Source organism: Eschrichtius robustus, chromosome 14 (assembly GCF_028021215.1).
Source record: "Eschrichtius robustus isolate mEscRob2 chromosome 14, mEscRob2.pri, whole genome shotgun sequence".
Taxonomy (NCBI): Eukaryota; Metazoa; Chordata; class Mammalia; order Artiodactyla; family Eschrichtiidae; genus Eschrichtius; species Eschrichtius robustus.
The window spans coordinates 6,575,798-6,592,365 of NC_090837.1; the positions used below are offsets into that span (position 1 = coordinate 6,575,798).

Sequence of the window (16,568 nt, forward strand, 5' to 3'; positions counted from 1 at the left end):
CTCATCAGCCCAGGGAAGGGGGGCCCTGCTGCCTCCGCGCAGCAGCCGAGGCCTTCTACCCCGCGCCCCAGCACGCAGCCCTCGCTCCAGAGGGGCGTCTGCTGAAACAGACCTGGACTACCAAAAAACCACCTTCGACAGTTTACGTTAGAATTCTCACTTGTGCCATCGACATGCCAGGCAGTTTTGCTTAAGTGGTTCCCCTGAGAAGGAAAAGCAAATTCGACACGTCTTAAAATGCTCTTTTTGAATTTACTTTTTGAATACCAATACCACAGAATCCTTCTTTTAAATTTGAAAAAATAAAACCATTCAGGTTAACTTATATGGAAAGAGATATAAATGGCTGATTTCAAATGAAAGAAAAAAATCAGTGTCAACCCCCCTCCTGCCTCGAGAGGCCCCAAGAAGTGACAGCAGATGATGAGTCTTCACGAATTCCCAGCACATCCGTTGCTGGCCACAGACAGAATCTCGTGCCGTTTTCTTCACCCAGACGGTTAATCAGAATTCAGGGTGAGGCACACCCCTTGCAGGACCCAGTGAGAAATGTGCTTCGTGGTAAAGAGATCGGCTTCAAACACCAAGCCGACCCCCATGGCGTTCCTTCTCGTGGAGGTGGTGTAGACGGGCGTCCGGAAAGTGTTCTGCACAGGAAAGGGGCGTGAGGTGCCGGCGCGGGCAGAGGGGAGCGTGGGTCCCGGGGAGGGCGAAGGCTCGTCTGAGCGCTAAGGGTGCGGAGGGGCCCCGCGAGGTGCCGGGCTCTGCTGACACCCATGAGAAGCGGGGTCGGCGGGCAGAGCAGGCCGTCCCGCGGGTGCGCCTGCCATCCACACCGGATGTAACTACCTTCTGATCCACGCAATGCGCGCAGAATTTCACCAGAAGGGAGGAGTCGCTCCTCAAGCTGGGCTGGACAACAGCCTCCAACCTTGAACCCGTGCCGCCCCCGGAAGGCTCTGCGCACACGCATGCGCACGCGTGCATTTTTCCCCGGGACGTGGCTCAAAGGCTTCCCCCAGCCCTGAAAGGTTAAGAGCCCCTGTGCTAAAAGGCAAGACTCTTGGAAACCACCTGGTGTCTACCTCCAGTCAGAGGAGAAGGAGGGAAACGGGGCAGGCGTCGGCCTTTCACCTGCAGTTTGAGGCGATGGGCTTCAATGGGGATGATCTTCAGGATCGGCAGGTCGACGACCAGCACCTTGGATTTGCTCTTGATGAGACATCCTTTTTCTATATCCCAGTCAGCGCCTTCTAGATAGAGTCCTGAGACAAAGCATCCTAGAGGCACCAGGAAGAGAGCCGGACTTAACCGGAGGCAAGTGTCATTCTGCCGTGCATGCGGCAGCTCTAGCAGATGCGCATATGGACAAACAAGAGGGTAACTAACTGATTCTCCTTCCCCAGACACAGCCCCGGCCTTTCCCCAAAAGGGGTGGCCACCATTTCTACCCCCCCACCCCACTTTCCTTTTGTAGAGCCCAGATGGGACACCCTGGAGACCCCGTGACCCTCCATATGGCCACAGCACCATGTAAGAGGGGTGGCCGCCTCGCCCCAGCAATGTGGCATCAAGGCCCACAGACTTAACTGGCCTCGGGCCCCAGAGTCAGCTGGCACCATGGCCACCCCAACACTGCCAGTCCCCCTGAGACCTCGCTGGCCTTCTACAAAGGGGACTGAGCGCTCCTGAATGTTCACCATAAAGCCCCTCTCCCTAAGCTAGCTGAAGAGGGCTTTTGTGCTTGCAGTGCGATGTCCTCTAAGACACGACCCCCCGGGAAACCACAGTTTCCAGCCGCAGTTCACACACTCAGTAACCAGTGTCTAAGGGACTTGACGTTATAGCGCAGTTGAACGGTTCCCACCTAGCCCATCCTGCTCTCTGGCTCCCATGCCCCTGGGCCCTCATGGGTTCCAGGGAAGCCACCTGGCGATCCAGTTCTTTCTAACCTAGGAGCCCATTTCCCACAGTCAAGCTGGGCGAGTGTGGCTCAGCTCTCCCCTGACATCAGCCCACATCTCAGTGGAAAAACTGGATGAGAAACATCTGGACTCACCCTCAGAGACGTCAAGCCCCACGTGGACAGCACCCAAACATGGCCAGTATTTGCAGCAGTCTGACTTTCCGGGCCCACACTGTGCTCAGCCCTTTGGAGGGTGGCTTGGGGAGGGAGACCCTACATGAGAGGCCGTGAATCCGCAGGGAGCTGGCCGTACCTTGTCCCGCCCGCTCATTCACTTCGTCTGCATCTTGGAACTTGGTCACTTGCGTGAACAAGGTGGAGCGGTCCAGCGGCCAGCCGTTCCTCCGGCAGGTGGCCTGCACCAGGGCCGTGAGGTAGGATTCTGGGATGTGCAGCCCCGAGAGCCATATCACACTGGGCTCACTCTCGGTGACCTGGAGAGAGAAGGCAGCTGCTGAGAGCCTGGGGCTGCCATCCAATGCCAGGGTCAAAGCTGACAAAAGATGTAGTTCACGTTAGGGGCAGGAAGATGGTGTTGGGACAACTGGCAGCCCACTGGGAAAAACAAGCTGGATCGCCAAACTCCAGGTGGAGCAAAGATTTAAATATAAAAAAATAACCCCACATGAAGACTCAGCGCTTCCACTGCAGGGGGCGTGGGTTCGATCCCTGGTCGGGGAACTAGGATCCCACATGCCGCGCAGCGAGCCCAAAAAAATAAAAACAAAACAAAAATAAATAAATAAACCACAAAAGTACAAATCAAATCTCCAACGAATGTTTTCAGAATCTTGAAGTGGGGAATACAAAACCCAGAAGCCATAAAAGAAAAGACTGATCTATTTGACTACATTAAAATGTAAAACTTTCCTATGGAAAAAATACCACAAAATCAAAAAGCTTAAGGCAAGCTGGGAAAATATCTGCAACACCAGCAGACAAAAGGGTTAATTCCCTTGATGTACAAAGAGCTCTTAAAAATCAATTTTAGAAGGTGGAGAACTTGAGGGCTTCCCTGGTGGCGCAGTGGTTAAGAATCTGCCTGCCAATGCAGAGGACACGGGTTTGATCCCACGGGAAGATCCCACATGCTGCGGAGCAACTAAGCCCCTGCGCCACAACTACTGAAGCCCATGCGCAGAGCCCATGCTCTGCGACAAGAGAAGCCACCGGAGAAGCCCACGCACAGCAACGAAGAGTAGCCCCCGCTCACTGCAACTAGAGAAAGCCCGCACACAGCAATGAAGACCCAGCACAGCCAAAAATAAATAAATAAATAATTTTTTTTAAAAAGGTGGAGAACTTGATAAAAATGACATCAAGATACAAAGACAGTTCACAGAAAAACACAAAATGTCTATAAACATGTCAAATACACTCAGCCTCACCATAATTAAAGAAATACACAACCAACATAGTTGATATTATTGTTTACCTATGAAGGAGAAAAAGATCCAAAATATTAAGAACACACCATGTTGCAGAGGGGTGAGGAAATAATCATTCTCATACATTGTGGTTTCAAGTTCTCCAGAAAACCATCTGACAAGAGCTGTCAGAATTTAAAATGCACACACTCGGATCCAACTCTTCCATTGTACCCATGGAATATACTCATATGAGTCTCCAACGCCATGTGCACCAGAATGTTGTTCGTACTAGCAAAACAAAAAATCCAAAAAGAAAACAAAAAAACAAAAAAACAATGGTAACCACCTAAATATCCATCAGGGGAAAGGATATGGGATATCTGTGAGATGGAGTAGCCTAGAAGGAATGACATCTAGATGTGCTTAGATGGAACAATTGCCAAGATAGACTCTTAGATGGATAAATCAAGTTGTGCATAGTATGCTTCAGTCTTTTTTTTCAAAAATATCTCTATTTATTTTTGGCTGGGTTGGGTCTTCGTTGCTGTGCGTGAGCTTTCCCTATTTGTGGCGAGCAGGGGCTACTCTTCCTTGCGGTGGCTTCTCTTTGTTGGGGAGCATGGGCTTCAGTAGTTGCGGCACACGGGCTCAGTAGTTGTGGCTCGAGGGCTCTAGAGAGCAGACTCAGTAGTTGTGGCACAAAGGCTTAGCTGCTCCGCGGCATGTGGGATCTTCCCGGACCAGGGCTTGAACCCCTGTCCCCCGCATTGGCAGGCGGATTCTTAACCACTGCACCACCAGGGAAGTCCCCAAGGAAGGGAGGAAGGAAGGGAGGGGGGAAGGAAGAAAAGGAAAAAAAACAGATATGCTTGCAGAGTCCGAGACCATTTCCAGAGCACCCAATCAGCTCCTGACAGAGGTACCGCTGGGGAGGGGAGAAGGAGTCGGGAAGTGGTTTGAGGGGGTCCAGGCCAAGCCTTGAACCAGCAAGCAGACCGCTGCCTCTCACTCACCCACGTCGTGTACTGGCTGAACCTCCGCAGGAAGTAGGGCATCCAGTTTCCGAGGGACTTTAAGGTGTCAGGGGCAAGCTTTCTCCAGATATTAGGGATTTGCCCGAGAAAGAGAGACCTGGCTACATCATCTAATTCACTGCTCATCCCAACTTCTCCAGCCAAGGCCTGTTTATAGAATCGAGAGCAGTCAGGCGAGACTAGCGGGAAACCCAGCACTCCACCGAGGCAGGAATTTGCACTTGAGGAACAGGCTTACCCTCTGAAGTTCAGCCAGGGACGTGGACATCCGTATGACCAGCTTGTTGAAGCGCTCCAGCTCCTGCAGGAGCACCACTGAGGTGGGGGAGACGGCCGTCCCCAGGTGCTTCCTGACCACGTCCAAGTCAAAGACTTTGGGCATCTTGTTTTCTATGTCCTGGGCCACATGGCCAATGTACTCATCGCGGCTGATGCCAGTGCTGGATTCCCCTGAAATCAGGACACTTTTTAGAGACAGCAAGGCACCTGAGTGCAGGACTGGGGCAGCCTGTGCCTCTGGTTCTCAGAAGGGCACCAACAGTACGGAAGCTATCAGAACCCGAAGCAGCACTTGGCACCAGTGCCCTTTGTCCCCAGTCCGATGACCACAGTCCTCTGCAGGGGACTTTACCCGTCTGAGGCTGCAGCTCCAGCAGGTGAGACCACATGTCTCGAGCTGCCTGAGTGTAATATCCAGTCTCAGCGTTGAGGTGAAGCCCAAACACTTCAGGCGTGTTGGCCAGAGGGAGGGCCTCAATGGCTTCTGTAATGGGAGAGAACAAACAGCGGTTACACCGCCGTGCCACCTCCGATTGCTGAGGGCCCACAGCCTCAACGTCCCCACACACGTTAGACTACATTCCACCTCTGAGAGGGTGACGTGCTTCTCAAATAAGAATTCTACACCACCACGCCCAATACAGTTCTGTGTGCATCTTTTTTTTTATTTTGCCATGCCTCGCGGCTTGTGGGATCCTAGTTCCCCAACCAGAGATCAAACCCAGGCCCACAGCAGTGAAAGTGCAGAGTCCTAACCACTGGACCACCAGGGAACTTCCTCTACGTGTATCTTTTATGAAAATGGCTCAGTGACTTTCCCGGGGGCCACTCTGCCCTTCCAGGGAGATTCTGATATATTTACCATCCTTCCGGGACAGGAAGTCTGAACTAACTCCATCAGCTCTGAGGCTAGGAAGAACCCCCTGGGCCCCGCTAAAAGGCGTAAGAAAACACCCCCGAGCAGTCAAAGAGTCCCACCAGGGAAGGGGTCAGAAGAACCATCAAGCCAACCACAGAAACCAGAACAGCTGAAACGTACGGGCTCCCTTAGAATAAAACATGTAACATACTTTCTGATGGCTGAGAAATCTCACCAACAAATTTTTCCTTGACATCCCCCGCGGGGATTTTGTAGTCCACTTCCTTGTTCCGGAAGAAGTGGAATGGCTGGAAAGTATCGAAAAGGAAGTCTCCCAGGTATTCATCCATGTAGATGGTCAGGATACGCCGGTCAAAGCTGTCGATGGCCCGTCCTCCGTACATGACCTGACATTACAGGGAGTGAGAGCCGGCCAGGACCCAGAACCTACGGGGTGGGCCCTGAGGCCCCGGGCCCAGCGGATCGTCCAGGGTCAAGCCCGGATGCGCCCTTAGTGAGACTCCTGCTGCCCGGCCACTGTACAGCTCAAACCGTGCTGACTTGCACAGCCTTTGGGCCACTGTATACAAGAGGGCTTGTGTGCAGACTCATAGAGCCCAAGGTGATTAGCAGTCCTCATGAAATGCTGGGAGCCAGTGTGCAACTGGCCAACTCCCCAAAACATGGCGAACAAGCAAACAAAACAACCCAAGGAGCCAGCAGCCGCTTTTGTCTTTGGAACAGTGATGTCTCTGTTTGAGCCACACACAGGCCTCCGGGGAAGCTTTCCCACGAGCGCTGTGTAAGGTCGTGGCCTCCAGAGTGGACCTCCAGGCCCGCTGAACAGGAGCAGGGCTCCAGTGACATGCCTGAGGCATCCTCAGCAAGGAACATGAGTCCCCAGGGCGATGAGTCCAAACTCCCAGGTGAAGGTGGCTCACTTAGGACAAAGAATAACAGGGTGATGAACCGGGGCCGGGGGGTGTTTCACAGAGACCCAGGGGCCTTCAGCTGATGGGCAGCAGGAGCAAGAGGGGAGTCGCAGAAGGCTCGGGGGCCATGGACCAGGGGCACCAGGCCACAGCCCAGCCCACCCCGGGGGCCTGCAGACGGTGCCCGGGGTGCTCCTACCTCCCCGATTAGGTACTTGAGGCTGCCCCACGGGATCCGAGGGTCGTGCTGCTGGAAAGCTTTTGTTAAGTATGTGTTCAGAATTTCCATGCAGACCTGAAAAGAGGAGCAACAGGCCTGGGTATCCGAAAACCCATAAAGTCATTCGCGTTCTGACTGTTTTCTGAAAACGTGGGCAGGAACAACTAAGGAGGGAGTGTCCCCGGGGAGAGGCAGTAGCCGCCTCTTCACCTGGAAGTCAGACTCGTTGAAGTCGTAGTACACGTTCCACCCGATCTTCCCGAACTTTCTCCTCTCCTGCACCACAGCATGGAAGAACGCCAACACGTAGACCAGGGACTTGAAAGCAGGGTGTGGACACTGGTCCAGCATCTCAGGAGAGATCCTGAAGTACGTCGCTCTCATGTTGAGTTTCAGCCCGTTGGGTGGCTCGGTGACAACCTGTCGGAAGCAAAGACCGATGGTGATGGAAACCCCAGGCCCACGAGCAGGGCTCTGAAGAGTGTGCAGACTGCAGACGCCTTGGCTTTCCCTCCATCCTTGCAAAGCCATCTTCCCTATACCCAAGGGCCCACGTGAATGAGTTAAAACCTAGACGTTGTTCCAGCTCTGCCCTGACTCATCAAACGACCCCAGGAAGGCTCTTTCAACCTCCTCTGATCCATGGGATCCTCAAATGTAAAATAGAAGTAGCTAATTTTTCCCTCTCCCTGTCCTGGAGGAAGAGAGAGACGACGAAACCATTCCCCAAAATGTTCCCAGAGACTAAATTAAACAGGGCACGTAAACTCCTTGAAACTTACACACACAAGCACTCCAGTTCTGCGGGCTGTGGGAGGGCCGATCGTTAGAGTTAAAAAGGATAAATGTGAAGTCCATGAAAACTAACCCAGAAATTGTTTTGAGGACATGCAGAAGTGATACAGACGGGCCTGGGAGTCGTCACTGTCACCCAATAATTGTCACCCTGTTCTGGACAGTGCTTCCCTCTGAAGGGAGGGGGAGAAATGGAATTGGGAAAGGGGGGGGTGTCCATGGGGTCCCAACTCTATCCTAAACACACACACGCACACAGCAAAACGGGAGTGAGGTAAGGAACCGAGCCGTGGGCACGTCTGTCTGTCCTGCAGCCAGACCTTCAAGGACTTCTGCAGGATCCCGATGGGGAAGCCCTCGGTGGGGTCCGTGGTGAGCCACAGGCGGAAGTCGGGGTGGGGCTTGGTGATCCTCTCCAGGGCCTTCTCCAGATCCTTCAGCCACTTGACCAGGAGATGGCAGTTCTGCAGCATCAGCCACTGCCCTCGAGCCACCGCCATCTCCAGCAGCTGTAGGGCCACCTGCTCCGACAGAGACAGAAAGGAAGAGTCGGCGTCCCACTGCCACACCACCCCGTGCTCTCCCAGAGACCCGCTGCAGGCACCAGGAAACTACTGGCCGCTGCAGCAGAAGCCACAGAGGAGCCAGCGGTCCAGGAGCTACAGAGGGAGCCTTTGAAGAAGCAACCCTTTAGACTTCCTCCGGGGCCACCCAGGTCCGCTGGGCTGCACTCATTGGCCTCCCTCAGCCCCCAGAGCTCCAACCTCGGACACAGTGGCACCTGCCCCCTGACCAGTTGGCCTTGCCACTGGGGCAGTGACAGCCCTGATCCAAAACGCGGCTCTTGCAAGGGCTGAGGGAGATAAAGACTGGATGTGAAAGGGCTTTGGAAGCAGCAGAACATACCGACGGTACCAGGCTGGGCAATCACAGCAGGTTAGCTCTAGAACTATACTACTGTTCACACTGTCATCGCTGTGACATTTGATTACTGCTCCGTAGACCGGACATGCACGGCACTTGTGTGTGTGGGGCGGCACTCTTAGCTTAAAGCCAAACATTCGTTAATTCATTCCTAACAGGGCCGGTGACCTCACCCACATTTAGAGCTTGTTCCTTCCAACAACAATTTACCTTTTCTTGACCTTGACCCATGGCAAGGAATTTGAGGCGGTTCCCTCCAAAACCGCTGTGCTCCGCTAATTTCGTAAGGTCACTGACAGGGTCAGAGCCAGGACTCAGGATAAACACAATGGGCGAGTTGGGTGTGCTCTGCTCAAAGATGGCTTCAAAGCTGATCATCGGAGGCTGCACGTACCTGGGGAAAGAAACACGACTGGAAAACGCTCCCGGGAGGACAGCGCCAGGCAGGGGCCGGCCAGTCCGACCAGCGCTCTTCCTCCCAGTGTCCAGAACCTTCTGACTCTTCCTCTGGTATGGCTCTTTGCTCAGCCTGGTTTTGGAATCCAGTTTTTACACACATCTCATTCACTGGATGGTAATAAGCTCCTGGGTGATGGGGACCTCTCTGCAGAGCCCGGTACATCCAGGTTGGGTGGTTCAGGAGCTGTACTGAGCTGCATGCCTCCTGACAAGCCGGCCTTCCAGGTGGACGTGCCCTGGGCACTGAGCCCACAGGTCGCACACCGGCGGCTCCACAGGCGTGTCCTGAATGGCCTGCATCTCGAGATTTTTAAAAAATTAGTTGCCAGCACATAACGATTGGGAGATTTCATGTAGAAATCCAAATTTCTAGTTTCCTTTGAAGAGTCAGAGATCTGGGTCCCCGCCGCCACCTGGCATCAGCCAGCAGGAGTTAAGGGGCTGCTGGCCAGGGCTTGACCTCTCCAGTGTGCCCGAGTGCTCGTCCAGCCACGCTCAGTCCTCTCCATCACCCACCGGCCGTGGAGGCAGATTTGAGTTTGTCACCCTAAGTTACCCATCCGGCTTCGCCCTCAATTCCAGAGCTACCAATATGGGAGCCATCAGGCACGTGTGGCTATTGAGCACTTGAAGTGTGGCTAGTCCAAACTGAGATGTGCTGTACCTGTGAATTCACACAGGATTTTAAAGCCTTAATATCAAAAAAATATGCAAAATATCTCAATCCATTACATGTTGAGATAATATTTTAATATTTGAGTTAAATATAATTCATTATTAATACATATTATTTATATTATATTATATGATATATTAATATATATAACTTATGACGATTGTTATTAAAATTAATTTTGACTGTTTCCTTTTTTATAAATTTACTTTTTTTAATTGAAGTATAATTGATTTACAATGTTGTGTTAGTTTCAGGTGTACAGCAAAGTGATTCAGTGATTATATATATATATATATATTCATATTCTTTTTCAGATTCTTTTCCCATCTAGGTTATTACAAAATATTGAGTATAGTTCCCTGTGCTATACAGTAGGTCCTTGTTGTTTATCTATTTTATATATAGTAGTGTGTATATTTTACTCCCAAATTCCTAATATATCCCTCCCCCTCACCTTTCCCCTTTGGTAACCATAAGTTGGTTTTCTATGTCTGTGAGTCTGTTTCTGTTTTGTAAATAGGTTCATTTGTATCATTTAATAATTAAATACAGTTACTTATTATTAGTAAATATTATATGTATATTATTATATATTAATATATATTTTATATGCTTATGATAACTGTCATTAAAATTAATTTCACCTGCTTCTGTTTGAATGTGGCTACCAGAAGACTTGAAATTACGTATGTCACTCACACTGTATTTCTCTTAAACAGCGCTGCTCTGGAGTGGCTACCAAATCATGCTCAAAGGCAGCCCTCGCTGGAGCTGGCCCCCCACTGCCATCTGTGAGTCCAGGAAGGGGTGACACTAGATATTCTACCCCACAGAAAGGGCCAAGCAAACACAAGCAACTCACTTCTCTCCCACTGTTACAGTCACGTAGTCGGTCACGGCCCGATATACCCGATCCACACGGAAACAGCGCAAAATAAGCAACTTCTGGAAAGGGGTGATGTTGTCATCATAACCCAGGGGGAATGGAAACTGCTCAAGTGAATCCAGGTCATACCACTGGGAAAAGCAAAGAACATTCATGCTGGCGTCAACTGAGAAATGATATAGTCCCCCCTTTTTATGTGAAGGTCCCAAGAGCCCCTGTAAAGGGATGAAATCTACAGGCCACGTCTAGTCAGATCTGTCATTTTCTACCCCCCAAACTCTGAACTTTAGGAAGGGATGGACTGAGTCTTATGGACTGTTGAGTTCCCACTGCCCAGCAAGGGACATGGTCCATCCACAGATGCTCAAAAAGTTTCTTGAATGGATGGATGGACAGATAGATAGAGGCAGATGGACAGATGGATGGATGACTGGATAGATAGACAGATGGACAGATGGATGGATGGATGGATGGACAAATGGATAGATAGACAGATGGAGAGATAGTTGGATAGTTCTCCCACAAAACTAGCTGAACTAGATAAAGGAGAATTCCATCCAGGGAGTTAGAGGGCATTGGCTACACTCTGCACGAGCCACTGGGAGGCAGATCTTCACACTCATAGGGAGTTAGGCTACAGATTAAGTGTGGAGATTAGTGACATGCGGGGAAGGGAAGGAGGAGAAAGAGAACACTTGCTCACCTCCTGCCAGACAGTCAGATGTGTCTCCACATCATCAGGAAGAGTCCCAAAGTTGTCTGGAAACATCTCTGATAAAAGAATGATATCTTCCCATCCCTGGTCAGACAACCAAGCACAGGGTTTTTTCCGTTTGCTTTTCTCCAGGGAAATGTTTCCTAATCACAACAGGATAAGAGAAGTAAACAGCCGACACCAACACACGGGGAAGAGTAAGCAGCTCCATTCCTGGGCTTCCCTCACTTTGGGGGAAAATCCACTTCTCAAAAGGGGGCTGGAAAGAGAAGAGGGTTAGGCTTCCCCTGTCACCGTCTGTAACTCCAGCCAGGAAGCTCTGCGTGGCTTCCAGCCTCAGGGCAGCCTTAAGGCAGAGGCTGGCTGCTCTGAGTTAACTCGAACTATCTCTGAGGCTGGAACTGTCAACTGAGATATTTACTAAAGCAGTGCTATTGGAAGCCAAGTTTTAAGGAAGGCAAATTTCTGCTATTGTTTGTTTTGGTGAACAAACTCATACACATGTGCAACGTGGGTCCAGGGAGTTGGGAAGCACGAAACGAGGCAAATTCATTACCTTTTAAGAAGAAATCTAATTCTTCCTGGGGGACTCTCCCATCTGCTTGTTCTATCTTGATAGTCATATTGAAAGAAAAAAGTAACTTGTGCCTCTCAAACAACCCTGAAGGGAAACAACAGACGGGTCTGGATAAAACAAATGCATTTAAACACAGGGTTTCTTATGCACACCATGCTTAAATTTCAGAGAAATGAACTGAAGCACCTCAACTGCACAGTTAGTTGCATTTAGCCATCTTTGCATTTGGTGTCCGTGAACACCTGCGTGCAAAAACTATGAGCTCAATTGACACGTCATGCCCACAAGTGCAACGGGCAGTGACCCTCGCTCATACGCATCTGAAATGGTCATGTCTCCGGGCGGCACTTACCACGCCCTCGTGGGAAGAGGAGGGGGGGGTCCCCCCCAAGCAGATGAAGGACCGTATGATGGAGGTTCAGGGCCACCTTCTGAATGAAGTGCTGGTCGTTTGCCTGACTCAAAGCAAAAGTTCTTACAGTGGAGAAGAGGTATTAGCAAACTTTCTATAAAGGGCCAGAGAGTAAATCGACTCGGCTTTGCAGACTAGACAGTCTCTGTCATAACTATTCAACCCTGCCATTGTACTGTGAAAGCCGCCATGGACGATCTGTATAGAAACGGGTGTGGCTGTGTGCCAATGTAACTTTATTTACAAAAACAGGCAGTGGGATGGATTTGGCCAATCTCTATTGCAGAGTAAGTCCGTTCCATCAACACGCTCTTTATGGATAGGAAGACGCAAAACACTAGAGTTCTTATTTGTTTGTTTTTTTTTAACAGAAGAAAAAAAAAACATGTAAGTCAAAATGTGTGATTTGAATTCTATCTTATACGTATTAGAAGGGTTGGTTACTTAAGTGAGCCCTATAGGATAGCCCTCAACCTGTTTCCTACCCAACACAGTTTTGAGCTGTGTCCCCCTCAAAATCCATAAGTTGAAGCCTTAATACCCAGTACCTCAGAGCAGGAGACAGGGCCTCTAAGAGGTGATTAGGTTACTCAGCCATAAAAAAAGAACGAAATCATGCCACTTGCAGCGACATGGATGGACCTAGAGATTGTCATACTGAGTGAAGCAAGTCAGACAGAGAAAGACAAATATCATATGATATCGCTTATATGTGGAATCTAAAAAAAATGGTACAAATGAACCTATTTACAAAACAGAAATAGAGTCACAGATGTAGAAAATAAACTCATGGCTACCAAGGGGGAAAGGGCAGGAGCAGGGATAAATTGGGAGATTGGGATTGACATATACACACTACTGTATATAAAATAGATAACTGATAAGAACCTGCTGTATAGCACAGGGATCCCTGCTCAATACTCTGTAATGAATCTAAAAAAGAGTGGATGTACGTATACGTATAACTGAATCACTTTGCTGTACACCTGAAACTAACACAACATTGTAAATCAATTATACTCCAATAAAAATTAATTTAAAAAAATTAAAAAATAAAATGAGGCTGTTAGGGAGGGCCCCCATGCAATCCGACTCGTGTCCTTATAAGAAGAGGAAATTTGGACACACAGACAGACGCGCACAGAGTGCATCGGTCCTAAATCAGTGCGAGCAGGTGCTCACCTGTGCAGCCATAGTTATAGATGTTGAAGGTCAGCGTGTCCATGATGTTCCTTAATCGCTTCATAAGAATGGAGTCAGGCAACGACTTCTTGAGTGACAAGCCAAAGACCTCCAGGAAGGCGATCAGGGAGTGCTGGTACATGGAGCTCACCAGGGCCATCTCCGACAGCACGAAGAACAGGATGGCGCCCCTCCGGGCGGCCGGCCGGTAGCCGTCCCGCAGCCTGTCGATGTCCAGGGCTGTCTTCTCCGCCAGCTTGAGCTTCTCTGATACCTGAAGAAGAGGCACATGTTGCCACTTACAGCCGAAACCAGGAAGACGTACGAGATGGGCGAGAAAGTAAGAAGGCAGAGGGCGGGGGTGGGGGGGAGGGCGGCAGCAAAGAAACCCATGCAGCGCTCACAGGAAGGGCCCCCAGCCTCTAGCGAGATGTGGTAGATATTTGTGGCTCGACCCCCCCTGCCCCCCTGCCCCCTCCTCCTAGTAACAGTCCCTGAGTTTGATCTAGAGACCCACAGTTTCCTCCTTTCATTCACATGTGGGGCTCAACCCCGAGGCCAGGAGGGGATCGGGTGAGTGAGGTCCAGCGAATCCACACATGGCATCCCCAGCCCGTGGGAGTGGTTTGGGGTGAGCACGTGACTTCAGTGACAGGAAAAGATTCTCATTCTTCTCTTTGGACTTGAACCTCAGTGGACATGAAGCCAGACCCAGCTTGTGACCAGGAGGGGAGCTTGGCTCCACAGGGAGGCAGAGAATGAAGCCAACACAGCAGAAGGTCCAGAAGTGGAGAGAAACTGAGCCCTGGATGATATGCTTGGAGTCCTGGATCCAGCCCTGCCTGAAGCCATCCCTCGACTTTTCTGTTTTCTAGGCCGGTAAGTTCCCTTTGGACCTAAGCCACGTAGGCCCAGGTTTTCTATCGCTCTCAATTAAGAGAGGCTGAGTGGGTGCACAGGGGTCCCCGGGAACGCCCCTGGGCCTCCGTGGCCAGGATCGGTACACCTTTCCGCACGGTTCGTACCTCCGTGGCTTTGGATTTGGTCTCCTCCAGGGTCTGCACCAGCTCCGCGTTGTCCAGCATGTTCCCCGTGGAGGCGGCCAGTTCCCGGAGGAGGGAGTCCTCCAAGTCCTTGAGCAGCTTCTTGTTCTCGCTCGTCTCCTGGATGAGATGCCCCCTCTGCTCCTCCAGCTCTCGCCTCTCGCAGGCCACCAGCACGCTCAGCAGCTGGTCCTCCAGGCCCTTCCGCGTGACTGCGGGGGGGGCGAGGGGAGGCCCTCAGCACCGCGTCCCCCTGCCAGCCTGGGCACCGTCTCATCTCCCCTACACAGCAGCGCCTGGGGCAAGTGCAGGGTGGGCCCAGCATCCCAGAACGCGAGGACTCGCTCTCCCACCAAAGCCATTCTAAAGCCCCAGGTGAGAAATATGGGCCAGAACAAAACAGAGATGCTGTCACCTGGAGTAGTGGACAGCAAGTGTGAAGACGCACTGAAATAAAACCCAGGGCGCCCACATCTTGGGGGACCCTCGTTAGATATCTGGGTTTATACCCAAACTTTTTTTTTTTTTTTTTTTAAGCCACGCGGCTTATGGGATCTTAGTTCCCCAACCGGGGATCGAACCCAGGCCCTTGGCAGTGAAAGCACAGAGTCCTAACCACTGGACCACCAGGGAGCTTCCTAACGTGTACCCAAACCTGATTAACCTACCTAGGAACCCGTGTGACCACCCTAGAAAATGTGGGAAGTGGCATTCAATTCCTAACCGAATTCAACTGAGAGGAAGAGGGAGATCCAAAATCATACTGTGTATTTAAATACACAAATACAGTATAACTACCTGCTGCAGCAGAAAGGGGTCTCACCTCACTCCGAGGGTGAATGTCTGAGCCCCGTGGTCCAGACTCAGCACATCTCAAGACACATAACTCATTGCCTTCTAAAGGCCCCCAAGCCTTTTGGTGTTGCTTCCTCATTAAGAACTGATGGGTTGGGACTTCCCTGGGGGTCCAGTGGTTAAGACTCCGAACTCCCAATGCAGGAGGCATGGGTTCGATCCCTGGTCGGGGAACTAAGATCCCGCACGCCGCACGGTGCAGCCTCAGAAAGCAAACCAAAAAGAACTGGTTGGTTGACTATGAAAGATGTGACTCTGAGAATGATTCACCGAATGAAGTGACGTCCCTTGAGAGCCTTGAGCTCAGATTGTGGTCTCCACCTAAAATTCGGCACTAAGGCTCTGTACATCCTTACCAGTATAATTGATCACCATGGCTTTCCCAAACACGGATGGTCTATATCTGGGGTTGGCCAGCTTGGTGTTCAGATACAGTCTGAAATTCGAATCATAGTCTACTTCCTTGTCTCCCAGTATGATAAACTGCCGTCCTTGGGAGACCTTGATGTTTTTTTCTAAGATGTTATCAATCACAGGGTCGATGTACTCATCCACATCGTGGAACAGGAAAGGCGTCCCGTACTTTATGGATATCTCCAGCTGCTTGAGGAAGTCGGGGTCATTAAAGGAAGCCACCTGGAAGGGAGGGGAGGCAGATGCTAAAAATAGCTCACTCGCCAGATTCAAGGGGAAACAAATCCTTGGAGGTGGCAGGGGACATGTCAGCACCTTGAAGGGAGGCAGAGGGGAAAACAGAACAGGGAGAGAAGCAGGGCATGTAACCCGTATAAACCATGAGGTTCGGGCTCTGAGCAGCCTCTCGTTCAAAAAGCACAGGTCAGTAGCCAAAAGTGATTAGGAGAGAATCTCATCACATCTCTCAGAAGACCTCAAAAAGGATCCAAACACAGAGTCCACAAAAAAAAAAAAAAAAAAAAAAAAAAATTCACTCCTCTCCAAACCTTAGGACTGCTTTCTTATCTCTTTTCTCAAAACATCTGTAAAAACTTTTCCTCTATTTCAGCCCCTGGGACCTCCTCTTTCCTTCCTCTCCACCCTCGTTTATTACACTGATGTACTTAGCCTCTCACCCCGTAAGTTGAAGCCTCCCTCTTTAAGAGATAGGATGGGGATAGGAGTAGGATTGGGGCTAGGAGAGGTCTGGCAACTGCAGAACTCTCTGGAAGGCTCAGGGAAGAGGGACGTCAAGGAATATTCCTGCACTGATGATATCTGTCCCACTACAGTTATATGTGAATTTTGGGGGTGGATGTTCCCCCTCCCCCGACCTTGGGATGCTTCCCCTACCTTCATGTACATACCTGGAAGCAAGGACCAGAAAAAACAAGGAAAAGATAAAAACGGAAAATCATGAATTGTTCAT

The 16,568-nt window shown here is 50.6% G+C and overlaps 1 protein-coding gene across 5 annotated transcripts in view; it reads right to left on the bottom strand.

The window, feature by feature from the left end:
• Positions 1-273: 273 nt before the first annotated feature.
• DNAH10 (dynein axonemal heavy chain 10) overlaps positions 274-16,568 on the bottom strand; it is a 146,180-nt gene continuing 129,885 nt past the window's right edge. For 3 of the 5 annotated variants that reach the window (XM_068562400.1, XM_068562398.1, XM_068562399.1), the window contains 17 exons: positions 15,541-15,820; positions 14,312-14,541; positions 13,287-13,560; positions 11,672-11,776; positions 11,104-11,258; positions 10,377-10,531; positions 8,590-8,773; positions 7,776-7,976; positions 6,871-7,080; positions 6,640-6,735; positions 5,744-5,915; positions 5,002-5,133; positions 4,609-4,820; positions 4,350-4,517; positions 2,220-2,400; positions 1,135-1,280; positions 274-647 (listed from right to left, as the gene is read on the bottom strand). In XM_068562400.1, coding sequence (XP_068418501.1) covers positions 501-647; positions 1,135-1,280; positions 2,220-2,400; positions 4,350-4,517; positions 4,609-4,820; positions 5,002-5,133; positions 5,744-5,915; positions 6,640-6,735; positions 6,871-7,080; positions 7,776-7,976; positions 8,590-8,773; positions 10,377-10,531; positions 11,104-11,258; positions 11,672-11,776; positions 13,287-13,560; positions 14,312-14,541; positions 15,541-15,820 — 3,048 coding nt within the window. In that variant the 3' untranslated portion in view covers positions 274-500. Of the gene's footprint in view, positions 648-1,134; positions 1,281-2,059; positions 2,401-4,349; positions 4,518-4,608; positions 4,821-5,001; positions 5,134-5,743; positions 5,916-6,639; positions 6,736-6,870; positions 7,081-7,775; positions 7,977-8,589; positions 8,774-10,376; positions 10,532-11,103; positions 11,259-11,671; positions 11,777-13,286; positions 13,561-14,311; positions 14,542-15,540; positions 15,821-16,568 lie in introns of those variants that run through there. The other 2 variants (XM_068562397.1, XM_068562396.1) reach the window with 2 other exon arrangements.